Genomic DNA, 14,893 nt, shown 5'->3' on the forward strand with positions numbered 1-14,893 from the left:
TCTTGCAGAAAGATCACTTTGAAGCTTTCTTGTGTCTGAGGCCGGTTGATTAACATCAGAAATATCATCACTTGCAGCATTGTTCTCCGGTGCAGATGGATCAGATTGAGTAGCTGTCAACCCTTGTCTGCAGGATTTAAGCAAATATAGGAGCATGTCCATACTTAAGTTCTCGCTGCACAACCCCTTAAGTCTGCTTAGAGCCATAACATAAAGCCACAAGTGTGCCAGCCAAAATAGGTGTTAACTCAGGGTCACTAAAGAACACAAAGTGCAGATCACAAACCTGATTTTTTTGCAAGAAAATGGGTTAGGTTGATTCCTCACATCCAAGGAACTGAAATGAAGGGAATAAGATATCAGATCTTAAAAAGGATAGTTGGGCTCTTTCCCCACCGAAGAACTGCTTGGTTACCTGGGTGGAACAAAGAGAAGTAGCCAAGAAGCAATAGGGTCTCGAGCAGTAGTCATCTCTATCATCTTCATTTTCTTTAAGATTACTTAATCTTGTTGCCTTCATTTTCTTTATCATCTTACCCTAAAAAATCTACAATATCTGTTGGTTTTGGATTGACGTGAAGACAAACAGTAAAAGTAACAAGTGCATCAGTTGAGAACCTAAACACATGCTTTCTTATGTTCATTTTATTGAATTATGCGTGTGCCGAGTTCAGTAAATAAAGCAATGTTTAGTCGATACCGACGGTACCAACTTTGAAGTCTTTATTGCCAGTACCGAGCCTGTCGAAGCAAAAGAATAGGACAGAATAGAAATCGGAAAAAAAAATCATCATTTATTCTCATTCCATTGTGAGCTGTTTCTCCCATCTCGTTGCTGTTCTAAGCCCCAACTTTGCAGTTTACTCTCAAAATCAGTGCAAAGAAATAAAAAATAAAACAGAATAATGTTGTCGACGAAAATTTTGCTCCAAAACGATCTCTGGAAGCAGGCAAAAGACATTGGATTTCATTTCAACGAAGCCTAGAACAAAAGATTGGAAGAAAGAAAGAAAAGAAAATTATTAGAAAGCAAAACTGTTTATTAGACACTACTTCAAATTTGCTTGGAAAATTGAAGTGGCCGTTGTTAGCCTGTGAGATCGTCTATTGTGGACGAAAGAGACTGAGCCCAGCTCATCTTAAATAACAGAGTCTGCAGAGTCTTCATCACATTATAATTGGGGTCAAGCTTCCGCTGCCACCCCTGCAGAAAATGACAAGAATTTTCTCAGAAGGCAATGATTACGTGAAACAAGCAAGAAGAGCTCTTGGGAGCAGTAGATACTACCTCAAGTACCAATGTAGTAACCATCACGGTACAGACATTGCCATCGATGTTAACTTTATGGTGTCGTACTTGCTCAAGCAATTGTTGCATACATTCAGCCGGATGGATAACATCACCTTCTGGGGTTCCCCAAAAAGAAAATGATCTCTCCACTTCCTATATTCAGAAAGTTCAAATAATGGTATTCACATTCAACTCATGGGAGTTCAACAAAAAGTTGAACAGGAAGATCCACCAGGATTTCTGTTTTTGAGAGAAACTAGATAGAATTTCAAAACTACAGAAAATGTTCATAACAAAATTATTTACCTCAATGAAGGCGTCTGGATTTGGGCACTTCTGCTGTTTCGATAATCTCAGAGTGCATTGAGCTGCAGTTCGCCCATCTCTAAGAGCAACTGCCTTGAAGAATTCAAGCAAGTTAATGCGGTCATTCCTAGAAAGCTCTGCAGTCATCCCAACATCAAGGAAAACAACATGAGGCCTAGACATATTCTTTTGGGGCAGCTTTGCCAGAGATACTCTGACTAGGATATTCCCTGGATGCATATCCGCATGGATGAAATTGTCCACCTGAAATAGACAATTATGTCATAGGAGAAACACATGTAAATCTACAAACATTTTGAAGTTTAAACTGCTTATAAACCAGTTAGGTAAGTAAGTATATAAATTTTCCACCGCTTAGTAAGCTCTTGACACCCTATGGAGTAATTTGATCTGATATTGGAGCAAAGATGTCTTGACATTAGTCAAATAATCAAACACATGTTCATAACATGTTAAGATCAACACCAGATGCTTCTCTTCAAGGGTAGCTCAGTTCAATTATTTCATTGACTGAACATCCCATCATCCATCATTATAATCAAACAGCTCAGCCATCTGCAGCTCTTCAAATGGTGCTAGATGTTACCAGCACATGTGCCACATGCATGGATAACTGAGCTTCATTGTAAGTACTCTCTAAGGATAACGCCACTTCCCTGACAGAAAGACATTCAATTATCGTAAAAAGAGGTACCATCTTAAATATATAAATTGAAAAAAAGGCACTCCAAGGACTGCTTACCAGAAGCATCTTCAAGAGTGCATGTGTCCCAATGTGAGCAATAGCACTCTTGAGTCGATGGTTTCCATCAAGTTCGTCAACAAAATGTGATACGCTTTCACCCTGTTCATAGCTCTCCACTAATACAGCAGGATGCACAAGAGGGTACACAGGCTTTGGGAATGACACATTCTTCCATCTCCGAAAATTATAAATAAATCGACTCAAATGGGCAGCTTCCCTAGCTAGATCAACCTGAGACATCATAAAAACTGCAAACTGCTGGAGGCTCTCATCAAGTCTCAACCACTGCAGAGCTGGTATGAGGTTCGAAACCTTTGCAACTACATTAATAATTGCAAAATCTCTACGAATTGATTCACCAACACCTGGATGCCTGACTTTCACTGCAACCGTTACAGGCTTGATTTGTTGTCCTGGATACCTAAATTTCAAGGATGCCCGATGGACCTGTGCAATACTTCCAGAAGCAACAGGTTCCTCTTCAAAAATTTCAAAGATTTCAGAAAGTTTGCGACCAAAAGCTTTCTCAATGGTTTTCTTACTATAGGCAAACCTGTGTGCTGGGGCTTGTGTGTGGAGTTTGGCAAGTTCAGTGCAAAGGTCTCTAGGAAAGAGATCTGGGCGTGTAGCAGCCCATTGTCCCCACTTGATGAAAGCTGGGCCTCCTTTTTCCAAAGTGAAACGCACCAGGCATAGCCAAGTTTTTCTAGTCCAAGGACCAAAATAATCAACAAATGGGGCCATCACAATGCTAGGGGTGAACAAAATTGCCAAGTAAACCGCTCTAAAAAACAAAACAAAACCCTCAAAAAGTGAGAAAATAAAGGACGTAAGTTGAATGTGGCCATTGGTTGCTTGATTGAAGAGCGTGTCTCTGATGGGAAAGTATTCTCCATCTGCCCAAGCCTTTGGAGTCCAGGCCATCTCACCAATAAGGAGGGCAAAAATGCTCGGAACCAAACGAGCTCTCGTGCATGCCATACTCACAGCACATGCCATCCTGCTAATTGGTGAGAAAGCTGAACCTGTGTAAGAATGCATTTGGAAAAGCCTTCTCCAAGCAAGGTGGAGATTATACATCATCAAGTTACTTGATGCATGAACAGAACACCGCCTGCTATAACTGATTCCAGATAGCTTATCTTTAGCCCTGCATACACTGTAGCCAGAAGATCCTCCATAGCAAAGTCCATGTTTAGAATAGAGTCTGTACATCAAACAAGGAATTCTGAATGTGGCAAGTGCCCCATCCTTTCTTGAGGCTGAAGTGATAAATGTCTGGTTTGTGAGACAGAGTCTTCTGGCGCTCCTAATACTTCCTGGTGCCAAAAAACCAGATTGACACAAAGAGATTGTGAATTGTCCCTGAAGATATACAATAAAAGTACCCATGTAAAGATCATAAAGACTGGCCTGAAACTTTATTTGTTTATACTTCCATACTCTTAAAGCCAGCAGTGTCCAAGATAGTATTAGATATGAACAATTTATCTAAATACAGCCCTCAATAATGTAAATACAAGAAAAAGATGCAGCTGGTACACAGAAAGATAAATCTCAGAATATCCTCACACCAAAATTTGTCAATCACATTTAAATAAAAAATTGAAGCTAAATGCGTGTAAGTTTGACTTGAAGCTACCCAAAAAAAGAAAAAAAGTTTGACCTGCACCATATAACTATTGATTGGGCCCCAGTTGGCAAAATGTACCTCTTTTATATCTTTCAGAGATCTCAATCTAACAGTTTAGCTTTTTATCATGTTAAAAAAATGCAACTAAACAGAAAATGAGATGACTCAATTCACTCTGACCAAGCATTCCTATTTTTATCACAGGTTCATTCTTTTATACTTCTACATTTAATTTTCTCTGCACCTGTCATGTTTCAGTTGTTCCCCACCTTATTTTTCCAGTTCAAGTTTTTTTTTTTTTTAAATATTTAGTATGCACCCACAAACCCCCTTTGTCACCTGTGGGACTTAAACCCAATACTTCAAACTAAAAAGAACCCCATGTGACCATTGAGCTAAAGACCCAGGTCACTCCTGTTCAAGTTTTTAGTTATAATGCCTTAATCATCTCATTTGGGTATCGACGTCTTCCTGAAAAAATGTAGACATAATATCATGTAGCTGAAAGAAGAGGGAAAGGAAGCATCTGACAGCATCAAGGCAGAGAAGGAGAACTGTCCAAGGAAAGAAAAGCCTAAGAAGGAGCACCTTTCCTTCCCCAAACTTTTCCTCCCCCTCAATTGAAGTGAACTCCAAAATCCTTTCAGAGTGCAGAAGTTCACAAGTAATCTTTCAAATAAGTCAATGCTTTGTGTTGTTTGCTTTGTGTTGTTTTCAGGATTCCATGATGATTAGGTTAAGTGAAGATGATGAGAGGAAGGAAGAAAGAAGAAGAGAGAAGAAGAGAGAGAAGAAAAGAAGGACGGCTGAATTGAGAGGAGAGGAGTGGACATTGGGGAAAGAGAGATCCTCCTCCTTAACCTTTATTTATACATGTCCAAAAGTAAGAATTACATCAATGCCACTAATGATAGATTATGTCTTCTAACACTTTGTCACTTTTTATGCACATTAACAAGTCCAAATGTAGACAGATCAGTATCATCACCATAACCATCAGCCATGTTGTCAGTTATATGAATCTACTCCTCTGCTATCCTGTTGCAAGCTCACCAGTCCCTCAACCAGCACAAACATGACAATCATAGAACGTTGACAACTAAAGTGAAGATCATGTTTGGGATAACATGCAAAAGGTGCATGTCAAAAAGGATAAAGGCAAAGGATAAAGGCAAAACTGTAGATGACGGCTTTTAGACCAACCATGTTTTATGGAACAAATTCTTGAACAATGAAGGAACATGTCTACATAGGATAAGCATGACAAATGAATGTGACACAAAAATAGCAGTTAGAAGTAGTAAAAGTGAGCTGTCTGAAATGCTCAGGAATAGTTGGAAACGGATTGATGTTCACCAGGAAGGAGGGTTTGTTGATACTCTTCTGAAAAACCAACAAGAAGTAGAGGAAGCCAGCTTTCATATGGACAAAAAGAGTAACGAAAGGCATAGCAAGATCAAAATAGCAATGATGTTTGCAAGTAAGAGCAGAATAGAAGAGGAAATCCTTGTAATTGACAACAACATAGTTTGAAAAGGCTCTCACATAATGACGGTCATCATATCTATATTTTATTTTGCTCATTTTGCTTTCTTTAAAATCCTCTTTCAAAGCTATGAAATTGAGGCTTGAACATGACAATAATCCATTGATTGATGGAGCGAGAGCAAGGGCGAGAACACAAGTATGGTGGGTGTCCAATATGGGGCGCCAGAGATGACGAAAAAGGATAGGGTTCAGCAAGGGGAATCTCATCGTCTCTGAAGGACTTATTGAAGGGGGGAAGGGTTACAGTGCATTGCAAGAGGCCATGGCGAGGCCCCATTTTCCCCTCCTTTCTTTTCTCCTTTGGGACTATAGATCTTTCACTGATATCCTCCAAGGAACTAGAAGTCGATCAGTGAAAATGTTGATCAAATCACTAAACTTCACTGGCCTTCCGCATACCCTTCTCATTGCTTTGAAGTGAATAATGAGGCAATTCAAGAAAGCCATCAACGAATAGGTGTGCACAATGTTATGGTCCAGCAATGGGGAATTTGGGTTTCGGCCACAAAAAATAGGGGATTGATGTTTGTGAACTCAAAGAATACAAAGCTCATTTTGAGATTGCTAGCATCGTGATTCCTAAGTCGGGTGGGGGGATTGATTGGAACAAATGTTATAATGCTGTTGTACAATTCCTTAGCACCTACCTCCGCATAACAGAGGGCTGAACAACAGGCCCCTTCTACCCTCCAATCCCCCTCCAGCTCCTCCCTTGTTCAAGGTGCAATTGAGTTGATCGTGCATGTCATTCACACCAATAGTAAACAAATTGTTGTGATTAATGAGTTTGAGATAGTGCCAAGCATAAATTGCTAGTAACCTTGTTGGCACTACGAAGGAAGACAACTAGAGCTTATCTCGGTGGGATAGATGGGTGATGAACCAATGGGGTCTATCGTAGGATCCAATGATGCATTCCTTGGTTCTCTCAAATACCTTTTTTGTCGCAAGTTGGCCAATAGAGGAGGTAGACTCGGTGATATTCTCTCTTCGTGACACCAGTGTAAATGGTACTCTGTTCTTCAAGTGCATGTTGAGGTTTGGAGCAAATCCTCCATTTGGATAACCGCAGACATCATAGGAACCCCATTGAGCTTGATAAGGACTCCATTTCGGGGAGAAGACTTGATCTAGCATTAGTCAAACTCATCCCCAAGGGCAATATTTCCTCAAAGTAGTTCTTATTGAAGTTGGGAAATAACTCCATGTGGTGACTATTCAGAAGTATGTTATGCGGCATCATAAGGCGATGAAGTGGATGGACGGGAGGCATTGGAGACCCCCCATCTGCACTCACCCCATGCGACTAACCAACATCACGACATGGCTTCCAAGTTGACTCAAACCTCACTAGAGGGGAGGACAGGTTGCTACTCGAATCTAGAAGATTTTGTCGGGTCAATGAGACCACACAACTGGTTAGCAATGAGAAAATTTCAAATGTTGCAATTCAAAATGTGAGAGGGACTCCTCTTGGACACCTGCACTAGCACCTCGAGATTCCTAATCTAACCAATAGAGACTCTCTTGTACGGACCGAGGCAAGGCTCATGACTCCTGGAAACCACCCTGCGCCCTCTAAACCATCTTGTCCAACCCAAGGTGATCAAGCCATTATCGTGGACCTTACAACGTTGAGCATCGCCATCAGGCAAACAAAGATGACCCTGAAAATAAAAGTGAACAATGAGGATTGTGGTGTGGGGTCTGATTGGACATCACATGACCCAGATCAGACTCTTCCATTAGAAGACAACCATCCCAAGAGCCTCTCCACTTTGGCTGCTATCTACTCGGTTCTTCCCTTCTGCAACGACAAGTCGACAACAACGATGGGGCATTGATCTTGGCTGATTTCTTCAGCCATTCCAGACCTCAATTCACCCAAACTTATGTCCAGCTCCGGGCCCTGCCAAGGCTTGTGCCCAGCCTGAATCCAGTATCCAATATATTCCAGAGACTTCACTCCATCCTGAATGAGATGCAAACATCCTCCATAAGACGCACTCTAGTGCATGAGCTAGCATTGTAGGGAGTCATGAATGCCCCTTTTGTTAGGAATTAGACGCCCTAATTATAAACTAACGAGAGCAATAATAATAATCGAGGAAGAAGGAAAAACAAGCACAAAGAACACACACAAGATTTATACAGGTTCGCCTCAAGGTGAGACTACGTCCTGTCTTCCGCCGCTGCAGTAATCCACTATAAAGATGAAATAGTTTACAAGAGAAATCGCACACACTTACAGGTGTTTTCTCTAACCTCTCTCGGGCCGCAACTCAAGATGCTCCTCGGATGATACTTTGGATGATAAAACCCAACCGGATTACAAGTGTGAAATCCCCAAACTACCCTTAATGAAACAACAGTCAATATATCGTTGATCTAGCGGGGGATCCGCCCCCCTTCCAACCCCCACGACGACTTTACCGCGAAGGTCGACCCGCATACCGACTCAGCATAAGGTATTAATTAGGCTCCACAACTTAACACCTTACACCATTACACACCCTCTCACACAACATAAAAAAGAGATTGCAACCATAGAGGAAGCCTTAGATTTAAACCCAATTCAAGTTGTCAATTTGCATGGGAAAGCTGTCCAAAATCTTCTTTGGGAAAAGGTACGAGATCTTGTAGTTGAATTGGGTCTTGGTGTTGATGAAATCAGGGGATCTCTTTTCAATATGGTCGATATCCCCTCTAGTAGAATCTCCTGTTCTCTATGAAGATTTTGTCATGGAAAGTTAGGGGCTTAGGTACTCAATCCAAGCGTGTGGCTGTTGGGGATTTTATAAGGCTCTGTAAGCCTTTGATGATGATATTATAGGAAACAAAGATGAGTTGCATGACTGATCACTTAGTTGTGGACATTGTAGGAGGAAGGAGATAGAACTGAAAAACTATTAATTTGGTGGGTGTTGTTGGCGGTCTCCTCCTCACCTAGGACAAACTTTTGAGAAGATGTCGATCACATTTCGGGGGAATACAGCATTTGTATCAAGTTTAAACAGCACCTCAACAATATCTCTTGAGCCTTCAATGGCATTTATGGCCCGGCTAATTACAGTCATAGAAACGACTTCTAGGAGGAACTTCAGTGAGTGCTAGATTCCTCGAATTCCCCTTGGCTTTTGGGTGGAGATTTCACCTAGATAAAATTTCGACCTTGGGATGGCAATTTACCTGGTCTAACATGCAGCACCCCCTAATTCTCTCAAATTCTTGGCAAATTTGGACTTGTTCTCGATCTTCCCATATGTCATGTGTATTATTCTCCCCCGTGCTGTTTCCAACCATGCTCCAATTTGCCTTGACTGTTGTGGGCGGAAATGGGGCCTTAACCTGTTTCATTTGGAGGTCTCTGCCTCAAAGAGGAGAGCGTCCAGCATCTCTTGCCTTCTGAATAGGGTTCCTGCCTTTGGTTCCCCAATGAGAGCTTTCTCTCTTAAGCTTGTGAAATTTCATGATATTACAAGAAAAAGAGAGAAGAAACGTGGGATGAGAGAGAGAGCTGGAAAAGAGTAATCCATGTCAAAATTCTAGAAGAGGTAATTAGAGTTCCCTCTTTTCACCCTTTTATAACATAAAATACTAGTAAAAGACAAAAATACCTTGGCTCCCTTTACACCCTTAGAACTTATTTTTTGTAAGAAAACACTTTCCTAGAAACCTAAGTAAATACAAAGTACATTTTTTAACACTCCCCCTCAATACTGGAGTTTACAACTTCAGCTTGTTACATAACATATCAAAATAAAAATAAAAAAGAAATTACAAAATTTTCTCCAATTGGGTCTTTAATGTCTTCAATGAAGCAATGACCTCTCAAATTTTCATCTTGCACTTGGCCAGTTCTAAAAATCTGCATCTTCCAATCTCCTCCTTGGATATCTTGAGAAAACTTGATTGTGGTCACCAATTTCAGTAAAAAATTCACCTCTTAGGACACTTCATAGTAAGCTCTTTCAAATACCTCATTTCTCTGTACTCCTCTTATCCCCCTCAAACTGGGACCTAACTTGCCAATAACATATATGAGAGGAAAAAAAAATCACTCCTACCCAAACAGCAAATCTCATAATCCAAGAAACAAGTGGATGGCAAGAACTCAACTACTTGCTAATTTCTTAACTCGCAACAGCCACTTGCAATGACAAACACCAAAGACAAGGAAGAAGGTTATGCTCATCGATTCTGGTAAGATGTACTCCTAAGCAACAAAAACACGTGTACATCCTTCAAATCTTTAGAAAAAACATGTCACAAAAGGCTGCCATGAGTAATGGGTGTGTGGGCATTGCTTCGAAGTGATAAAAACATCTAATCGAGGAAGTACTACTAGAGGTTTACCAACCTACCATTGAATAGAAACTCAGATACTGCTCTTCCATGAGACAGATCCTAACAAGGTGACCAATTTTTTACATCAAGGAGAGAAGAACCTGCACACATCATGACAGGACAGCAGTAGCTTTAACTGATTGAAAACTAGTCTCTCAATTTTGCAAGTTTTTCAAGGACTCCAAAAGAGGAAATATGGGAGTAAATTAAACTAGAGAATATTCCTTTTCTACCAACCTTGAAACACCTTAGCTAGACTATAGGTGCATGTATTCAAACACCTCAAAAATCACCTACGAATTCAAAGAGTTGAGCACGTGGCATCTTGAAATGCCAAACACCTCCTTCAAAAAGAAACGAAACAACACAGTAGCACTCCACCAAACAGCAAGACAAACTAGACCAGGGCCGAGTTCAGCACATTTCAAAAAAAAAAAAAAAAAAAAAAAAAAATCTGTGAAACTCACGTTACAATAAGAAACATGAAACAAAAATAAGAAGTTCACAAGGACATGGAGACTTAAAGAAACTAACGTGTATGGGAGAAAATAGAGAAAAGATGCCAACATGGAGTGATTTAAATTTGATTAAAACTCTCTGATTAGAAGGAAAATTTGCCTAAAAAACTAGGAGTCTAGAAGAAACCTAAGTAAACACAAATTACATATTCTAACAAAGCTGAAGTCACTTAAACCGAAAATCAAGACCTGGGCTGTTGACCATGCAAGAAGTTATGAAGAGAAATGTATCAAAATCTTAAATGACATCCCTTTCCTGGATTTGTTGAAGCAGTCGGTGGGCCTTTCTGAGGCCCAGATTGCCTCTACGATAAATTAAGAGCTGGTTTTGAGTCCGTGTCCCTCAAAGAGTGTAACTATTGGAAGCAACATTCCAGGTACCATTGGCTTTATGAAGGGGATGCCAATACATCCTTTTTCAAGCAATTGCCTCAGCATGCAGCACAAGAGCACTATCAGCTCCCTCATGATGAATGATCAGCCTTGCTCTGATCCTCAATAACTTGCAAACTCCCTGGGGGTCTTCTTTTCCCGCCTTTATAAGGAGGATAACCCCTTTCATCCTTATGCCAACAACATGATCATATCTTCTCTCAATCGAGATCAGGCCAGCATGTTGGAACAAGTCTTCTCTGAGAAAGAAATCTACTCGGCATTTAAATCAATGCCAAGTGACAAGGCCCCATGACAGGATGGTTTCAGAGCTTTACAAATTATACTGGTCCATCCTGAAAGTGAAGGTCTTGGCAATTTTCCAAGAATTCTATCACTACGGGTTAACCAGCAATGCCTTAGGTGTCTCTTTCATTTCTCTTGTCCCAAAAAAAGAGGGAGAGCTTCTCACTCCAAAGATTTTCGGCCTATTAGCCTTATCTCTAAGGCCTGTAAAGTTATCACCAGGACTCTGGCTAACATAATGCCCGCATCAATCCGCTTTCGTCAAGGCAAGCAGATTGTGGACTCCATTCTCTCGGTTCACGAGCTGAGCCACTATTTCTCCAAGAGACCAGGTCAGGTTGAACGCAGTTCAACCAGCCGGTCTGGTCCAGGTTTTATAACACTGATAAAAACTGATATAGTGATGGTGTCTCCAACAACAAGATGTTATAGAAAGGCACGAGTCCTTGCAAAAGACACAACAGCACTATTGACTGATCTGGGAGCATAGTTCCAAATGATGGACAGCTGCATAGAAATATCCTCAATGTCATCCAAAAAACGAAGACAACCAGGTGCAATAACTTTTCCAGAGGTCCAGCTGACAACAGGAGAAGAGTCACCCTCAACACAAGAGGGTCATGAAAGAGGGTAAGCCTCCAAGCTTCGAAGAGCCCTCATCCCCACTTCTGTGGAGTCACATAACCAAAGGAAGCAGCAAAAACCAGACAAATGCATCTTTCATAGTCATGGATGACCACCACCTCCCTTAGCAAGTCCCACATTACCTTTTGAGCAGCTACCAAATGTAATTCAGTGATCTGTGCACGGATAGGAATCATGCAGTAGGAGGCATAATGTGTTGTTAAGAATGAAATACGATCTATCTCTAATTGCCCTGGATTACAAAACCAGACGGGTATTCAATTTTTGGGATTTTATTGGCTCAAAAAAGGATAGCATGAATTATCTTTTCTGATACCAATGATGTCTCATTTGCCATCAAAGATTCTGCCCAAATACATTAGGCCCCAGAATTCGAATAGGCAACGAGAATAATTTCCGGCCATAAGCATCTTTTGTTGAGGAACTTCATCTACAAAAAAAAAAGACAGAAAAAAAAAGAAAGAAAGAAAGAAGTATAAAGACCCATAAAAGTTTGGAGGAATCAAGTTGACCAACAGAGCTATAGATAATTTGCATTAAGACTGGATGTAAAAAAGTTAAAGCCAATTGTGAAGTCTTGCAATTTCTTCCTCTGCCACTCAAAGAGATAAACTCCTAACTTATCCCATAAATAATTTAAGAATGAGAAGAAAAGTGAAAAAGGTCCCTAGTTATAGCATGTAAAAGGAAGCTCAGGTACATCACATGCTTTCTATATATTTTCCTTCTGCCAAATACAAGTACCAACACTTTCCTAATTATTAACACCGCAAAATGAAAGATAAACCTCCAATGGAAGCTTGTCACCAGTAAGGAGCAAGTGAAAATATGATCTTCAACAACTGGCATATACTGCAGCATTCACGACATAACAGTTGTCAGTCGCTCCTATTTCTTCAAAATAAATGGCATTACAACCTGCTATCTAAATTTGCAAGTTTACCATTGCACATCTAAGGAAGAAAAGACTCTTCTAGAAGCTCAAACTTCTGCAGAAAACAGAACCAATCATTTCTTTATTTTTAGTTGCTTTGACTATTAAAAAATCATTTATGTTTGTAGTAATACCACAGGAAAGTAAATGAAGAGTTTGAACCCTTCTTTTCAAAAAGAAAAAAAGAAAGAAAAAAAAAGAGACATATAGAGAGAGATTTTGCACTCCTCTCCGAATTCCACTCACTTATTATCAGAGAAAGAGCTCCATAGATTGATAAAGCTGAACTGTTCCATCAGGGAAACTGACATAGAATGAAGTATCTTATCTCTTTTAACTATTATAAGTCAATATTCTATACAGTTACTTTATCAAGGGAAAAAGGACAATATAGAATGGATGAGTTGAACTCCTACACAGTGGATGAAGAGTCTGAATTACTTCTCTACTAAATTTTACATATCGATTTTTCACACATTTACTTTATCAAAGAAAAAAAACTATATAGAATGAAGTCCCAGTCTCTGATATTTATTAAGGTTATTAAGCAAAAACAGACTTCACGCTCTCGATGCTAAGATTTGCAGAGAGCTAAAGAGGACCCCTATCTTGACTTTAACAATTACCTTATCAGGGTATAACAGGAATTTCATTCGTGGCACCCTCGATTTAAAACAACAAAAACTTAAGCAATTACGAGCACAAACTAGTTGCCAACTATCAATAAATATATGTTAATACAAGCAAGGATCAACAAAAATTAACTTCTGCACATATTGGGTTGTAAAATCTAAACATAAACTTGGAACCTAACATTTACAAAAGGAAAATAATTTGTCATTAAGAACCCTGATTCACACTAACCATAGCAAACTAATCTCCAAAATTAGAATAAAACTGAAAACCAATCACAGGACAAGAACTAGCAACAAGTCCCAGATTTAGACTTTCTGTATCTGAAACCAACTTTGTGTAAGTTTACATACCTCTTACCAAAGCTGGAATAGAATTGGACCCCATCGCATCCCCGCAACCCCGCATAGGAAGAGGTGAAAAATAAACGGGAGCTCATTCGTCCGTCGGAGTCTCACTTCGCTTGCACGGCCCTTTCCCGGAAAATAATCGAATCCGAGAAAGACACAATGGCCGGATGTGGAACGTCTCTTGTCAGGATTGCCAGTCCAATTCCCCAAGAACGAGGCAACTATTGAAAGACAACTAAACATGCGGAGAAACAACAACTTGAATAAGTCCAGCGCTTGTAAAATGAACAGTGACCGATTCAAAATCACCCAGTCACGGAAAAATATACAAAAAGAATAAAAGAATAAAAGAAAACGGAAAGAAAATGCACAACGAGACTAAAACCGCAAAAACATACCGTCGGATAGGGAGACAACCGAGAAACTCGGTAAATCATTTAGTAGAGAGTAGACACGAGACACGGACTAAAGAGACGAAACTGAAATGCAACAGAAAAGAGAAATGATCTCGTTCCGACTGCGGATGGAGACTGACGCGAGCAAGGGGAGTTTGGAGAGGTAGGGTAACTGTGCAAGTAAGACGCCTGGCAAACTTACCCGAAACGCACAAATCTATCCGCTTATTGCCTTGCCCGACTACCCGACTAGCATTAACAAAGGAATAATTTTTTATGCTGAATATTGAATTTCTTTTTATACAAATGTGTGACATATTAAATAGTGAATTTCTTTTTATACAAATGTGTGACATATTAAATAGTAACACATTTGGATCAATTTAAAGCTCAATGGTAACTAGATATAAATTTGTTATACACAAAGATGAATAACTATAAAAAAAAAATTAGAACAAACTTACGAAGACTCCACCGGCATACGAATGGGAATAGGGTGGGTTGGGGACAGGTTTTAAAAACCCAACTACGCCTCACAATCCATCCTCGAACCTCATAATCTTGTCCTTGCTTCGCTCCATCATGAGTTGGTTTTTCGATCCTATCTTGCATTGTAACCTCATCTGGTTTCAATCTTATTTGTACTTGGTTCGAATCCTACATACTCTCTTTCGTACGGTGGTCGACTCCTTAAATAATTCAAAATTTATTGTATGTTGTGTTCAACTCACTATTCCTTATTGTTGGCTATATGGGGTCTATTCCTTTCCTATGAGGCCACTCCTTTTTGTGTTTCAACATGAATTAGATTTGAAACTCTTCTTTTGTAGAATTGTTTGCCTCCCTTGA

At 39.9% G+C, this 14,893-nt stretch overlaps 1 protein-coding gene across 4 annotated transcripts; it reads right to left on the reverse strand.

The window, feature by feature from the left end:
- Nucleotides 1-774: 774 nt before the first annotated feature.
- LOC137953027 (uncharacterized) lies at nucleotides 775-14,156 on the reverse strand. Of its 4 annotated transcripts, XM_068800206.1 has the most exons (7): nucleotides 14,048-14,156; nucleotides 13,653-13,884; nucleotides 11,855-12,162; nucleotides 2,361-3,728; nucleotides 1,598-1,861; nucleotides 1,289-1,444; nucleotides 775-1,204 (listed from the first exon to the last, which is right to left on the reverse strand). In XM_068800206.1, the coding sequence occupies exons 3-7, from the start codon at nucleotides 11,906-11,908 to the stop codon at nucleotides 1,088-1,090; spliced, it is 1,959 nt and encodes a 652-aa protein (XP_068656307.1). In that variant the 5' UTR covers nucleotides 11,909-12,162; nucleotides 13,653-13,884; nucleotides 14,048-14,156; the 3' UTR covers nucleotides 775-1,087. The 4 variants fall into 4 exon arrangements, with proteins under 4 accessions (XP_068656307.1, XP_068656308.1, XP_068656310.1 ...); XM_068800207.1 differs by lacking the exon at nucleotides 11,855-12,162 and having other exon boundaries at nucleotides 13,660-13,884; XM_068800209.1 differs by lacking the exon at nucleotides 11,855-12,162 and having other exon boundaries at nucleotides 2,361-3,682.
- Between the last annotated feature and the right edge of the window lie 737 nt (nucleotides 14,157-14,893).

This window comes from Aristolochia californica, unplaced genomic scaffold (assembly GCF_029961685.1).
Source record: "Aristolochia californica isolate CCGP_79_NKW_82.1479 unplaced genomic scaffold, dmAriCali1.0.hap1 SCAF_16, whole genome shotgun sequence".
Taxonomy (NCBI): domain Eukaryota; kingdom Viridiplantae; phylum Streptophyta; class Magnoliopsida; order Piperales; family Aristolochiaceae; genus Aristolochia; species Aristolochia californica.